The 14,115-nt window shown below is 52.3% G+C and overlaps 1 protein-coding gene across 6 annotated transcripts in view; it reads left to right on the plus strand.

Moving 5' to 3' along the window:
• PYROXD2 (pyridine nucleotide-disulphide oxidoreductase domain 2) overlaps positions 1 to 13,551 on the plus strand; it is a 30,845-nt gene extending 17,294 nt beyond the window's left edge. The window contains exons 6-16 of one of the 6 annotated variants that reach the window (XM_012439519.2): positions 103 to 256; positions 1,649 to 1,710; positions 1,792 to 1,889; positions 4,003 to 4,144; positions 4,517 to 4,651; positions 5,944 to 6,016; positions 6,272 to 6,428; positions 8,517 to 8,671; positions 9,761 to 9,867; positions 12,023 to 12,143; positions 13,240 to 13,551. In XM_012439519.2, coding sequence (XP_012294942.2) covers positions 103 to 256; positions 1,649 to 1,710; positions 1,792 to 1,889; positions 4,003 to 4,144; positions 4,517 to 4,651; positions 5,944 to 6,016; positions 6,272 to 6,428; positions 8,517 to 8,671; positions 9,761 to 9,867; positions 12,023 to 12,143; positions 13,240 to 13,310 — 1,275 coding nt within the window. In that variant the 3' untranslated portion in view covers positions 13,311 to 13,551. Of the gene's footprint in view, positions 1 to 102; positions 257 to 1,648; positions 1,890 to 4,002; positions 4,145 to 4,516; positions 4,652 to 5,943; positions 6,017 to 6,271; positions 6,429 to 7,633; positions 8,364 to 8,395; positions 8,672 to 9,760; positions 9,868 to 12,022; positions 12,144 to 13,239 lie in introns of those variants that run through there. The other 5 variants (XM_064373990.1, XM_064373993.1, XM_064373994.1 and 2 more) reach the window with 5 other exon arrangements.
• The last annotated feature ends 564 nt before the right edge of the window (positions 13,552 to 14,115 follow it).

Below are 14,115 nucleotides of genomic sequence, written 5' to 3' on the forward strand. Positions count from 1 at the left end.
GCCTGAGGAACTGTGATGCTGTGGGGGGTGACAGGTCATGTGGGGGCAGCATGGAGGTCAGGGATGTGGATGGTGGAGCCTTGATGCAGAGATCTGTTCCAGGCCTTTCCCAGATACGAGGAATTCATGCACTGCTTGACATTAGCCATTGACCCTTTGCTGGATGTGGCCCCCGTGGACATGGCGGCCTTCCAGCGTGGCTCCCTGCTGAAAAGGATCAGGTCGCTCTCCACCCTCAAGCCCCTGCTGAAGGCAGGTAAGTCCAAGTGCAGGCACCGGGGCATGATGTGTGACCTTCAAGGACGAAAGTCCATTGTCTTGATGCCTGGACACAAGCCTGGGCCTCCAGTGCAGCCTGCCAGCTGGGTTCGGCTAACATGCTGTGATCAATTAGGGGTGGCCTGGAGCACTTTGTTGAGAGTGTCTTAGGCTGATGCGCCTTTAAAGTAGAACCTGAGACCAAGGCTTATGCGTGGGTAGTTCATTTGGAAGGGTGGCGCCAAGGCACAAAAATAGGAGAAAGAGGGAGAGAAAGTGGAGAGAGAAAGAGTCAATACCAGGGTGTGTGGTCACACCAGTCAGCACTGTGGGTGACAAGGTGCTGGACCTGTGTGGGCCCTCTGGGAAGCCTTATGAAATGCATTTGAGGAAACTTCTTGGGAGATGGAAAGGAAAGTATTTATCCACTGAGTTCTATCCCCCATTGGTCAAGGCTTGCCTCACAGGGCATTGACTCCCACGCTTCCGGGCTGTGCATCTGTGGGTGCCAAGTAGGTTCCTGTGAGCGCCCTGCTGTGGTGCCAGAGAAGCCGTACAGAAGAAATAGGCTCACTTTTCAGGACTGAAGTGAGATACTGTGGAGTTGTCCATGTGAAGCTGATCAAAGCCTGCATGGAGCTCCACATCAAGGCCATGGCTAGAATAAGATATAGGGACCAAGAGATTTGAAGAGCTGCCCCATACAGAAAGAATGCTAGATTTGGGCTCAGCAAAGAGAAGTTCTGTGATCAATTAGTATTGTCTGCAATGAGTATGAGAATGGAAGGCTCATAAAGTGTGCTATTATTTTCTACCCTCCTTGAGGGTATACACACCAGTTTAGCTTCTATATCCTAGAAAAAAAAAAAACCAAATCATTTGTTTCCCACACATCTTTGTGGTTCAGCTGATCCCAGCTGGCTCAGCTGATTTGGTCTGGTATCATGCATGTGTCTGTCTGCGGCAGCTCAGTGGAGGCAGCTCTTCTCCAGGTACCTCCCATCCTCCTTGTGGAAGCACATGCTGATCACATGCTTGATATTTTCCAAGAATAATGCTAACTGCTTAAATGTATTAAGTGCCTATGAACTTGTAAATGCTTTACCTAGCTCACTTAATTCTCACCATAGTCCTTGGGGTATAAAATAGGATTCCCATTTTACAGGTAAAGAAGCAGGTTCAGGGATGTTAAAAACATGCCCAGGCCCTACAGCCAGTGAGAGGTGCAGCCAGGACTCAGACTGGATCTGTCCCTGCATTGGCTGTGCTATGCCACCTCCTGACAGGAAGTCTCAGCCTCCTCTGTTCTTTTAAACCCCCACCCCAGGCCAGGTCGAAGGGTTTCCCTGTTACCTGTTTCCACTTCTGTTTTGTGAATCATTTCTTGTAGGCCGCATCCTGGGAGCCCAGCTTCCCCGGTATTACGAGGTCCTCACAGCTCCCATTACCAAGGTGAGCAGTTTCCCAGGCAGTGAGGGGACCCTCCTCCCATCGGGGCGCCTAAGCCCTTCTCTCTGCTGTTGTGCTGTCCAGGTGCTGGATCAGTGGTTTGAGTCCGAGCCTCTAAAAGCCACTCTAGCCACAGATGCTGTGATTGGAGCCATGACAAGTCCCCGCACTCCAGGGAGTGGGTGAGTGAGGGGGATGAGGCGGGACACGGGAGTGGAGCATGTCCCCCAACAGGAGTGAGGACAGCAGTGGCAGTGGTTTGCTGCCACTTACAGAGCTCACCCAGTGAGCCAGGAACCGAGCCGGGCACATCACACACGATTCATTTAACCCTCAGAGCAACATCTGAGAACTGCGGTTCAGAGAGGGGAGTGTCTTGCCCAGAGCCCCTCAGCTAGTAAGTGGCAAGGCTGATTTCCAGCTTGAGGTGTCTGACTCCCCAGAATCTTCCTTCTTAGTGACAGTGCCCTATTGCTTCACTAAGAAAAGGCTCTCTCCTGCCTCCCGCTTGATAATCTCAACGTTCATATCAACGTTCTTTTCTCTCCTCTTCCCTTCCCTATTCCACCTCTCCACTACCACAAAGACCTGTTCTCCCTTCTCTCCCACCATTCCCTTCCCTGGGCTCTGGGACACACTCACACAGACACCTCAGGAGGGATGGGAAGCTGCCCTTCTCTTTGTGAGTGAGGGTTTGTGCTGACAGCCCAATCCGAGAGGTGGCAGTCAGACACAGCGAAGCCTGCAGTGTGGTCTGACTTAATGAGCCCCGCAGGAGCAGGAATGGAGGGGTGTGTGTGTGTGTGTGTGTGTGTGTGTGTGTGTGTGTGTGTGTTGGGATGGAAGATGATGCCATCAAAGGTTGGACCGTTTCCAGTGCCCCAGAAGATGCAGCTAGAAGCTAGAAGCTATCAATGTGGCTTTTCTCCCAAGGGATGAGCACAGCCTTGGAAGTGGTTTTTCAACACATATTAAGCCAGTCCCAAGTTCCCCCAGGGCCCTGTGGGGGGGCTTGGCAGCAGTTGCTATACGTTGGCCAAGCTCTGATCAACCAGCCTATCCGGATCTTCCAGCTGGGGCCTCCTGTCCTTTTCTCTTTGGATCTCTGGGAGGCTGACCCACTGCTCAGTTTGTGAAATGTGCCTTTAAGTAATTTGTTCCTTCATTAATTATTCCTAAAAATATGGATGAGTGCTTGCCTGTGCTAGGTGCTGGGGACACGGTAGTGAGCGGAGCAGACGTCCTGGTGGGTGAGAGACAGAGAGCGAGTGATGATAATGAAGTGGTGTGAGTGTGATGCTAGGAAGAGCAGCCAGGTCGCAGCCTGGTCTAGGATCAGGGAAGCCTCCACGTGGAAGAGGTGTTTGATCTGAGACGCAAAGGACAAGGAGGAGTTAGTGAAACAGAAGGTGAGGGAGGAAAGGGCTTCAGGCTAACAGAACAGCAGGGGCAAATGCTGGGGTTGAGGGAACATGTGATCCATCCAAGGAATTGAGAGGTTCTGTTAGTTAGGAGGGTGGGTACGGAGATGGGGACAGGATGAGGGATGAGGCTGGAGCACGTGCTAGGAGACTGGCCATTACCTTAACAGAAGCGCCAAGCCAGGGAGGCTTGGAATGGAGGTAAGTGAGCAGCAGAAGAATGGCTGGGCTTTGAGATAGGGCTCTGGGATATATGTGGACGAAGATCTGCAGGGGAGAAAGTGTGGGAGAGGGGGTCCAATGAGGGGGTGCTACTGCAGCAGCATAAGGAAGAGAAGAGAGGCCGAGAGATGGGGTAACCTTGAAAGCCCTCTCGAGGCTGAGTTATTGGTGCTTTGTGGATGAAGATGGGGAAGGATGGTAGAGGTCAAGGCTGACACCTGGGTTTCTGTTGGAAACAGAACCTTTCGTTGGAAGGTGCATTCACTGGGATGGGAAAGATTGAAGGGGAAGCAGCTGGAGAATAGGGAAAAGGTGGTGGGTTTAAGATGCCTGCCAAGAAAGCGTCCAAATGGAGATATCTGTGGGTAGCTGGACGCGGGCTGGAGCTCAGGAGAGTGCTGGAGCTGCAGGTTTGGGCATAGCTGCCTTATTTTTGGTAGTAAAACTATACACATAGACTCATTTGCTGGGGAGAGGGTGTAGAGAAGGCAAAGGGCTCTTACAAGACTTGAGTTCATTAAAGGCTGCTGGGAAAGGGCTGGATGTTGGCAGAGAGGGGCTGAAGGTCAATATGGAAAGGAGTAGCTGCATCTGGAACTCTGGGGAGATTAGATGGCACCTCTGGGCTCTGAGCTGGATGATCTGTCCTCAGGTATGTGCTGCTGCATCATGTGATGGGGGGCCTGGAGGGGACACCGGGGGCCTGGGGCTACGTCCAGGGGGGCATGGGTGCCCTCTCTGATGCCATTGCAAGCTCAGCCACCACACATGGAGCAAGTATCTTCACTGAAAAGGTGAATGGCCCCTCTACCTCACCCCAACTGTTGGCAAGGATCCCAGGACAGAATAGAGTCTCAGATTTGGAAGGTCCCTTGTTTTACCTATGAACAGAGGGGCAGTGGGCAGGTGGGGGGGCGGGGAGGTTGAAGAATCAAGAGACTAAGGTCACGCCACCTGCTAGTGGCTAACCACGCCCCTTGAGTTCTCTGATCACTGAACCACCTGTGGGCTGAGGCTTCATGGAGAAGCTGCAGAACTCGGTGGGGCGGTTTTGGGATGAAGAAGCTGTGAATGCCTGGGAGCAGCACAGACCATGGAAAGCCCACAAGATCTAACCTGGATTTCCCTTCCTGGGGTTTCTGGGGCCTCTTTCTGGTGGGCTGTAGACAGTGGCAAAGGTGCAGGTGAACAGCGAAGGCTGCGTGCAAGGAGTTGTGCTGCAAGACGGCACAGAGGTGAGAAGCAAAGTGGTGCTGTCCAGCACATCACCGCAGATCACCTTCCTGAAGCTGACGCCACAGGTGAGGCTGCCGGGGGAGGGAGGGTGGAGTTTAGATGTCTGCCCGAACAGGGGTTGGAAACCATGGGGATTGAGGGAGCCAGGATTGCATCAGGGTGTGAGACGCAAAAGCGAAGTCTCTGCATTTGGGAAGCAGGAGGTAAGGGCAGGTAGCAAACAGGAAAGAAGCCTCACAGGTGAGGAGAAAGGGCCAGAGAGGTGAAGTGAGCGAAGTTCTGGCCACTGGCCGAGCCAGAGCTGGAACCCAGGTCTAACTTTCAATCTAGAGTTATTTCCACAACTTTCCTACGTTCCTGATTTCTCGCCTCTCAGTAGCTCTAATTCCATTGCCTGGGTCAACAATCTGTTGTAATATCCATGATTATTAATTAATCATAACAAAAAGCCACAAAACTTTTGGGCATACAACAAGAAATACTGGCACCCAGAACTGGAGACCCCAGTTGATCTTGGTGGATTTCAGCTGCTCAAGGCTTGCCCGTGCATCTGCAGTCAGCTGTGGGTCAGCTTGCCAACTCTGCTGATCTTGGCGGGACACCTTCCTGTGCCTGGGAGCTGGCCGGTGGTGGCTGGTCCAGGACGGTTTCTGCTGGGATGACAGGGGACTCGGCTCTGCTCCGTGTGTCTGTCCTCCTCCAGCACAGCGTTCAGGCACGTTCTCAGAGTCTGGCAGAGGGTAAAAGCAGGCAAGCTCAATCATGCATGAAAGCATCACATGGTTTGATCTCTTTGCCAAAGCAAGTCTCATGACCAAGCCCAGAGTCAGAAGTGGGTGTGCAAACAGGGAGGGGTGAGTTTTGGGGGCAGTTTTTGCAATTGACTTTCCCTGTGCCCAAATATATGATAACATGTATATGAGCAAGAAGCTCCCAGCCATTCTTGAGGGTATTCTTAGGGGTAAAGCACTACTTTTTCTGCGTGATTCCATTAATAAAATTCAACAAACATGAGTAAAAAGAAACTTGCTAAGGCAATTCTAAGATCATTGAGGCTTCCAAGAGCTTACAGATCAGTAGTGAAAAGAGGCCTGCAAACCACTGACCCCTTTGCAAGCAGGGAGAGATGTGGACTATTTCACAGTCAGATCTGCTGGCCAAGCACAGAGGAGGAAGTGGTTAGAGCTGAGTAGGAGGGCATCTAGAAAGACTTCACAGAGGAGGTGGTTTCAGCTGAGCTTTGAAAGATGAAGAGGATTTCCAGAGGCAGCAATGGAGGGATCTGCCTGAGCAAAGAAAGAAGGCAGCTTCCTTGAGGCCTTGGACATCTGAGACCTTTCACGGAGTCTCCTTCCAGGAGTGGCTTCCTAAGGAGTTCGTGGAGAGAATCTCTCAGCTGGACACCCGGTCTCCTGTCACCAAGATCAATGGTAAGAGGAACACCACATGGCAGCACTGCCTCCTTTGACCCATCTGAGTGACAAACTCTTAGGCTGGGGGCAGCGGAGCTCCATCATCATCTCCATTCCCTGACCTCCAGCCCGTGTCCCCCTGCACCCTGCTCAGAAAGTGAAACACCTGCTCTTGCTTTCCTACTCCCCTCCCCCACTGGGGGTAGCAGGGTGCTGGCTGTAGAGGGAGGACCTCGCGGGGCTGAGACCTGACCCTCCTCCTTGGTCCCTCAGTGGCCGTAGACAGGCTGCCCAGCTTCCTGGCGGCCCCCAATGCTCCCGGAGGCCAGCCGCTGCCCCATCACCAGTGCTCCATCCACCTGAACTGTGAAGACACCCTCCTCTTGCATCAGGCCTTTGAAGATGCCATGGACGGGCTGCCTTCCCACAGGTAGGGGCCCAGGACTTTGTGTCCCCTGATGTTCTCCCACATGGGCCTGGGAGGTGGGGCTGTTCATGCCACACACAGCAGGGATCAGGCCTGGCGTTCAACCTTCACCGTGACCCGGGATCTGCCAAAACCCATACTTAAGTTCTAAGGACAGGAAGTGCATCCCAGGTGAAAAACCTGAGGCCCCAGGTAAGGGGTGAAGAGCGGCACAGGTTAGTGGAAGGGGCAGAGGGACAGACCGCTGCCCAGGAAAGTGCTGGGGCTGGGGAAGAAGAGCAGAAAATGTTTTCTGGGAGAGCAAAGGAGGTTTTGTGATTCAGAGCCCGCAGAGTGCATGCACTCACCGAGTGCCCTGCTCCATAGCCTTTCTTTTTCTGATAAGCTGCCTCCTAAAAGCATTTCCCATCTCCCACTGCAGCTGTATTTCCATCCTTCTGGAACAAGCAGGGGTGCTATAGGAGCAGGCGCCTTTCCATCCTGTCCACTGCCCAGCACACCCTGTTGAAAACCTGCTCTGTGCCAGGCTCTGTACTAGGTATGGGCCGGGGGGAGTAGTGGGGCAGGGGCATGAACTGACACAAAGCGTATTATCGTGTAAGACAGGTACACAGATATTTATAGCATGTGGTAAAGAAGATGTGCACCTGGAGAGGAGAAGGGTATAGGGCAAAGTTCATTCATCCATTTATACATATTTTGGGGTCTCTACTCTGTGCCAGTCTTGGTTCAGGGACTGGGCACAGATCGGCAAGCAAAGCCAACAAGGCCTCAGGTCACTGACTTTCTACTGGTGAGAGGAAGACAATCAACAAATGAGCACTGATGATGAGCACTGCAGGGAAAAACAGGCAAGGAGGGGAGGAAAGCCTTCTCTAATAACGCGGTGCTGGAGCAGAGACCGGAAGGAAGTGAGAATACAGGTCTTGTGGCTAACTGGGGAAGAACAAGACAGAGGGAAAGTCAGGTGCAAAGGTCCAGGGCAGGTATGTGCTGCTGTGCAGGAGGCACAGGGGCGAGGCCAGAGTGACTGGAGAGAGGGCACCTGGGAGCGAACAGTCTGAGGTCATGCTGGGTCTTGTCAACTGCCCTGGCTCTTACTCCAGGAAGTTGTGTGCAGAGCGTGCTTTATATTTTAAAAAGACCAACCTGGACGCTGTGTGGAGAAAAGGCTTTAGGGTATCTGTTGCAATGGGTTACTGTTGCAGAATCCAAGGGAGAGAGGACAGTGGCTTGGACAAGGGCGGACGCAGTGGACATGATGAGAAGTGACGGAAGACTGGGTGTATTTTGAAGGTGAAGCCAACAGGACTTGCTGTTGGACAGGGAGTGGGATGTGAGTGGAAAAAAAGGAACAACTGGGAAATGATGCCTCCATTTACTGAAAAGAGGAAGAGGCAATGGGGGGTGGAGCAGATTTTAGTGGATACTCGGGCATTGGGGTTTGAACACGGTGGACATGCTGTTTGAGATCCCTGGTGGACATCCAAGTTCAGGGAGAACATTGTGACTGAGGGATGGGGGTAGAAGGGGCATTTCCCGTGGCCTCGAAGGAGGCTTGTATTTGGAGATGAGCGGGGATAATGTGCTCCAGGTAGAAAAGGTGTGGCAGGCAAAGGTGGTGGGTGGGAAGCATGTCATGGGTCTGCTGGGGCTCGGGGCAGCCCTAGCAGCTCTGTTTTCCATTGGCCTGCTCTGGAAAAGGCAGGCCACTAAAGCCTGGCTGCGATCAGGCTGCCTGGGCGCCTGCTGTCTGAGGCCTGGCCCCCTTCCACCCTCACACTGTCTGCGTGGACCTTGGAGACGTTTGAGTTTGGGAGCCCTGGTTAGGGCACAGTGTGTGTGGTGAAGGAAGGCAGGACAGGCCATGCATTCGGGGGTCTGGGGCTAGGGGAGCTCCTCACAGGTGATCTGGACCACGCTAGCGGCCACTAAGCCCATGCAGGTAAACACCCACTATGGCTGTACAGCGACAACCGCCCAGGATTGCTGTCATCTCAGCGCCTCCACTGCGTCCCAAGTCATCTCAGAGGCCCTACCCTTGGCACTGCTGCTCTTTAGACCTGCCGTCTCACCTCCCCGCTCGCACAGGCCTGTGATTGAGCTCTGCATCCCTTCCTCGCTGGACCCCACCCTGGCTCCCGCCGGCTGCCACGTAGTCTCCCTCTTCACTCAGTACACGCCCTACACGCTGGCTGGAGGCAAGGCCTGGGACGAGCAGGAGAGAAACGCTTATGCAGACAGAGGTAAAGAGAGCGGCACGTTCTGCCTCCAGAGCCACGGCCGGGCATGTGACCCGACTGGGCCCGCTCCTCCTCACCACCCCATAGGATTGACAGCTGCAGGTGCTGTCCCAAAGGGAGGAAATACTCAAGGGAACCTCAAGTCAACATAGTGAATGACTGCTGGGCTCAGGCAAGAAGACAGTTCCTGCCCTCCAGTTGCTTGCAGTCTAGTGGGGTATGGAGGAGACTAATTAAGAAACCTGCCATTACAGCACAGCTTGCTGTATGAAACAAAGGAGAAGCATGAGCCAGAGAGATAAGGAAGACTTTCAAAGGAAGAAACGGTCATGACTAGGAGCTGCCCAGGCAGCAAAGGGCATTCCAAGCAAGAGAAGCAGCTTGAGCAGGCCAGGTGTGGTGGCTCACGCCTGTAATCCCAGCACTTCAGGAGGGTGAGGCAGGTGGATCACCTGAGGTCAGGAGTTCAAGATCAGCCTGACCAACATGGTGAAACCCGTAGCTACTAAAAACACAAAAAATTTAGCCAGGCATGGTGGCACATTCGTGTAGTCCCAGCTACTCGGGAGGCTGAGGCAGGAGAATCATTTGAACCCAGGAGGCGGAGGTTGCAGTGAGCTGAGATTGCCCCACTGCACTTTAGCCTGGGCAACAGAGCAAAGACTCTATCTAGAAAGAAAAAAAGAGAGAGAGAGAGAAAGAAAGGAGGAAGGAAAGGAGGGAGGGAGGAAGGAAGGAAGGAGGGAAGGAGGGAGGGAAGGAAGGAGGGAAGGAAGGAGAAAGAGCAAGCTTGAGCAAAGTGATGAGGTGAAAAAGGCTTTGCATATGCAAGAGGAGACAAAGGATTGGGGTAGGGAAGCGGGGAAAGTTGGAGGCTGGACTGGCCTACCTATCCATCTTTGGGATGAATTATTTATTTGCTTGTAGACTGATTTTTGTTTTTTACCTATTGAGGTATAATTTGTGAGTGATAAAATAAACCCATTTCAGTGTGTAATTTAATGACTGTTAGTAAATTTATCAAGTTGTGCACCCATAGCAGCTCCTCTTCTTCCAAATACCATCTCATTTCTCTGTTTGTTGGCACCCCAGTGTTTGATTGCATCGAGGCCTATGCGCCTGGCTTCAAGGACTCTGTGGTTGGCAGAGACATCCTCACACCCCCAGATTTGGAGAGAATCTTTGGGCTTCCTGGAGGGGTACGTATAAGCCTGGGGGGGTCTCTCGCCACAGTCTTCTCTCTGCACCCCCACTTCCTGGCTGTGTCCTCTCTCTTTATCTTGTCCCTCCATACTCAGCTTGCATCAGGAAGGAGGACAGTGGCAGGGACCCCGGCTGAGAGAGGACAGAGAAGTGGTCAAATTGAGAGAATGGGGGGTCCCTAGTGGGGACTCAGAACCCAGGCAGGATAGCCCCACTGGGAAGGTCACCGGGATTGTGGCCCTCTGCCTTGACAACCCAGGCAGGACAACCCCACTGGGAAGGTCACCGGATTGTCGCCCTCTGCCTTGACAACCATGCTGGCTCTGCCACCTGACTTTCTTTAGAGAGACCACCCCCTTCTCAAGGAAGCAACACATCCTCAGACTTTTCAATTTATCAAAAACTAGAGATGGGAGACAGGGAGACCAGTTAGGAGGCCAGGCTCAATCGCCTCATTGCAGCTACTGAGCACTTGAAAGGTCAGAGAGCAGCCTAGGTGACATAGTGAGACCCATCTTTACAAAAATAAAAAACCAAAAAATCGCCAAGTGTGGTGGTACATACCTGTGGTCCCAGCTACTCAGGAAGCTGAAGCAGGAGCATCGCTTGAGCCCAGGAGTTCCAGACTGCAGTGAGCTGTGATGCGCCATTACTTTTCAGCCTGGGCAACCGAATGAGACCCTGTCTCTAAACAGAAAATTAAAAAAAAAAAAGAAAAAGAAAAAGATCTGAGGCCAAAGTGAAACGTGCTGCAAGTGTAGAATGCACACAGTATAGAAAAAAATGTAAAATAGCTGACCAATGATTTATATATTGATTACATGTTGGAATTATAATATTTTGGATATATTAAGCTAAATAAAATATATTATTGACATTAATTTCACCAGCTTGCCCTTCCTCCCTCCTTCCCTCCCTCCCTTCCTTCCTTCCTTCTAGAGACAGGGTCTTGTTCTGTCACCCAGGCTGGAGTGCAGAAGTGCACTGCAGCCTTGACCTCCGGGCCTCAAACCATCCATCCTCCCACGTCAGTCTCCTGAGTAGCTGGGACCACAGGCATGCACCAACACGCCTGGCTAATTTTTTTTTTTTTTTTTTTTTTTTTTTTGTAGAATTGGCGTCTCCCAATGTTGCCTAGGCTGGTCTCAAACTCTGGGGCTCAAGTGATCCTCCCACCTTGGCCTCCCAAAGTGCTGGGATTACAGGCATGGGCCACCACAACCAGCTCTGCTTTTACTTTTTAAATGTAGCTACTAATAAATCAAAAACTACGTATGTAGCTCCTGTTACATTTTCACTGGACAGTACTGGTCCAGGTATAGAGGAAAGAAGCCCAGGCAGCGGGAAGGAAGGGAAGGGCTGGGTGCAGCAGGCATGGGGTGGGCAGACTTAAGAAGCCTCGGAGACAGTGTGCACGTTGGAGTCAGGGTGGAGGGATGTGAAGGGTGGGCCCAGAGGCTGGAGAGGAGGGAGATGGTGTCATTCACTGACGCTGGAGGTTGGGAGGAGCAGACTCAAGGGAAGAGGATGTCTTCAGTTTAGGGCAAGGTGAGGAGGGCAGCGGGGGGACACTCCTATGGTGACGTCCAGCAGACATCGGGCTTCTTGCCAGACCTGCCCCATGAGTCTGACCTTTGCCTGTGCCACACTGCTGCCCTTCTCAGCCTGGGGCTGGTCTCACCCAAACCAGGGGGCCAGAACCATGCTTGGGCTCCATTGCCCCTTGTGTGCCATTCACAGTGATCCTGTTGGATCTTGGAGGCTGGAGTCCAGGCTCAGGTGGCTGCCTTGGCCAGAGAAGGGAGTGCCTGCAGAGATGCAGGTCAGCAGCCACATAAGTCAGACGCTTGTGTTTTTCCAACAGAGCGCAAGAGGGCTGCAGAGTAGATCTCAAAATGCTCTTTTCTTTCCCATTCAAGTTCCTACTCCTTACCCTGCTTTCTTCCTCAAAAAGCCTTTGGAAAACATCATGCCCAGCCCCAGGGCATGTGCTGTGCCATCTCATCTCCTTCCCTTTCTGCATTTTAAGAACTCAAGAAAATATCTCCGAAAGAGAAATTTTGCTGGAGAACAAGGGAGGCAAAGAAGCCCCGCCAGGGCAGTAAAGGCTGCACTGCTCCTGTGTTAATGACTGTGGCCCTGTCTCTGCAGAACATATTCCACTGTGCCATGACCCTGGACCAGCTCTACTTTGCCCGCCCTGTGCCCCTGCACTCCGGCTACCGCTGCCCTCTCCAGGGCCTGTATCTCTGTGGAAGTGGGGCTCATCCTGGTAAGTAACTTGGAGTCCCACTTACCCTGTGAGGACTGGGAGGGCTCACTGGAGGTCAGAGACTTGGAAAAGGAGGAAGAAGATAAACAATGAAGGCAGCAGAAAGGGAGGGGAGCAGGGAACTCTCACCATAAGAAGCTGCCCTGTGTTCAGAATTCTCCATGCACAAGTGAGCCCCCAGCCACTGCCTCCGCCAGGATGACCACAGCTCACAGTTGAGCTTGTGCCTCCCCTTCAGGAGGCCTGAGGATGCGTCCTGGTGGAGGCATCTCACCACATTGCAATGTGGGGTTGTGAGAGACCCTACGTCCCTAAATTCCCCATCTGAATATATATTTAGATAGGGTTTTACTCTGTCACCCAGGCTGGAGTGCAGTGGTATGATCACAGCTCACTGCAACCTCAACCTCCTGGGCTCAAGTGATCCTCCTTCCTCAGCCACTGGAGTAGCTGGGACTACAGGTGTGTGCTACCATGCCCAGCTAATTTTTTATTCTTTTGTAGAGATGGGTTTTGTTACGTTGCCCAGGCTGGTCTTGAACTCCTGAGCTGAAGTGATGATCCTCCCACCTCAGCTTCCCAAAGTGCTGGAATTAGAGGCCCCAGCCATATTTTAGACCAGGAAGGATGGATCAAGTTAACTTCTTCAACTTTACAGTTCTTTCTTGTGCCCATTCCAAGCCTCTCGCAGCTGGTGGGGCTGTCATTCGCTGTGCACACGTTCTCTGAGCTGTGTGGACTTGGGCCCCTGGAGGGAATCTGTGCATGCACATCCTCCCCCTCCCCTCAGCCCCTTATTCTGAAATTTTAACTTTACTTACTAAGCGTCTGCCAGTCCAGCACGTCCACCATCAGCCATTGAGACTGTGGGCTGTGGACCTGGCCCTTCCCCAGACCTTTGGTGCAGGAAGCCTGAAGGGAGCCAGGGTCTATTGAACGGCTGTCCTAGGTGATCCCAGTGCCCGCGCCCCACGCCCCCACACCCCTTTAACCAGCCCCACTCTGCTTTGTTGCTGGATCTCTGTAAGCCCTGCCCCCACCCCCACCCATGTGGGTTTTTGAGTGGAGCTTTGGTTCATAGGAGATTCCCTTCCAGGAGGAGGTGTGATGGGAGCCGCTGGGCGAAATGCAGCGCATATGGTCTTTGGGGACCTCAAGAGCATGTGACCCCGAACCAGCTCTGACCCAGAAAGAAGAAAGACTTCACCCCTGAATTCTAGGTGCCCCATTGGGTCAGCTTCCCAGGAAGCTCAGCTTCAGGGTTAGTACTGGAGGCCACCAAGTCCTCAATGCTCAAGCAATTATTTTAGAAAAAACGTACAAGTTACATTTAGTGCAAGTTAACCTTATGCCCATGCCTCTGTACACGGACTGGTTTTGTTTTATTAAAACTAATATTTCATACAGATTATTTGCCTGTATTTTTTCTCTGTGTTAGTTGGTGGGATAGACTTGTCTGGGATACCCATAATTCTTACACTAGCTAAGAAACAGTCCATTTGAAGGCCAGGCACAGTGGCTCACGCCTGTCATCCCAGTTCTTTGGGAAGTTGAGGCAGGCAGATCACTTTGAGGTCAGAAACCTCATCTCTACTAAAAATACAAAAATTAGCCAGGTGTGGTGGCAGATGCCTATAATTCCAGCTACTTGGGAGGCTGAGGCAAGAGAATCACTTGAACCCAGGAGGTGAAGGTTGCAGTGAGCAGAGATTGCGCCACTGCACTCCAGCCTGGGTGACAGAGACTCCATCTCAAAAAACCAAACAAACAGATAACAACAACAAAAACCAGTCCATCTGACCAGTGGGAGAGTCTGATCCAAGCATCCCCTTGTCCTTGGCTGGGCCCCTACTACCAGCAATTAGAGGACTGCCCAGGTGGGACCCAGTCAATTGCTGTCACATTCCTGGCAAACTATAAGAATGGACCCAATTTCCCCACGATCCAGTCACCCACAGGGGTCATGGGCCTG

Source organism: Aotus nancymaae, unplaced genomic scaffold (genome assembly GCF_030222135.1).
Source record: "Aotus nancymaae isolate 86718 unplaced genomic scaffold, 86718_ANA_hifiasm-v0.15.2.pri h1tg000010l, whole genome shotgun sequence".
NCBI classification, from domain to species: domain Eukaryota; kingdom Metazoa; phylum Chordata; class Mammalia; order Primates; family Aotidae; genus Aotus; species Aotus nancymaae.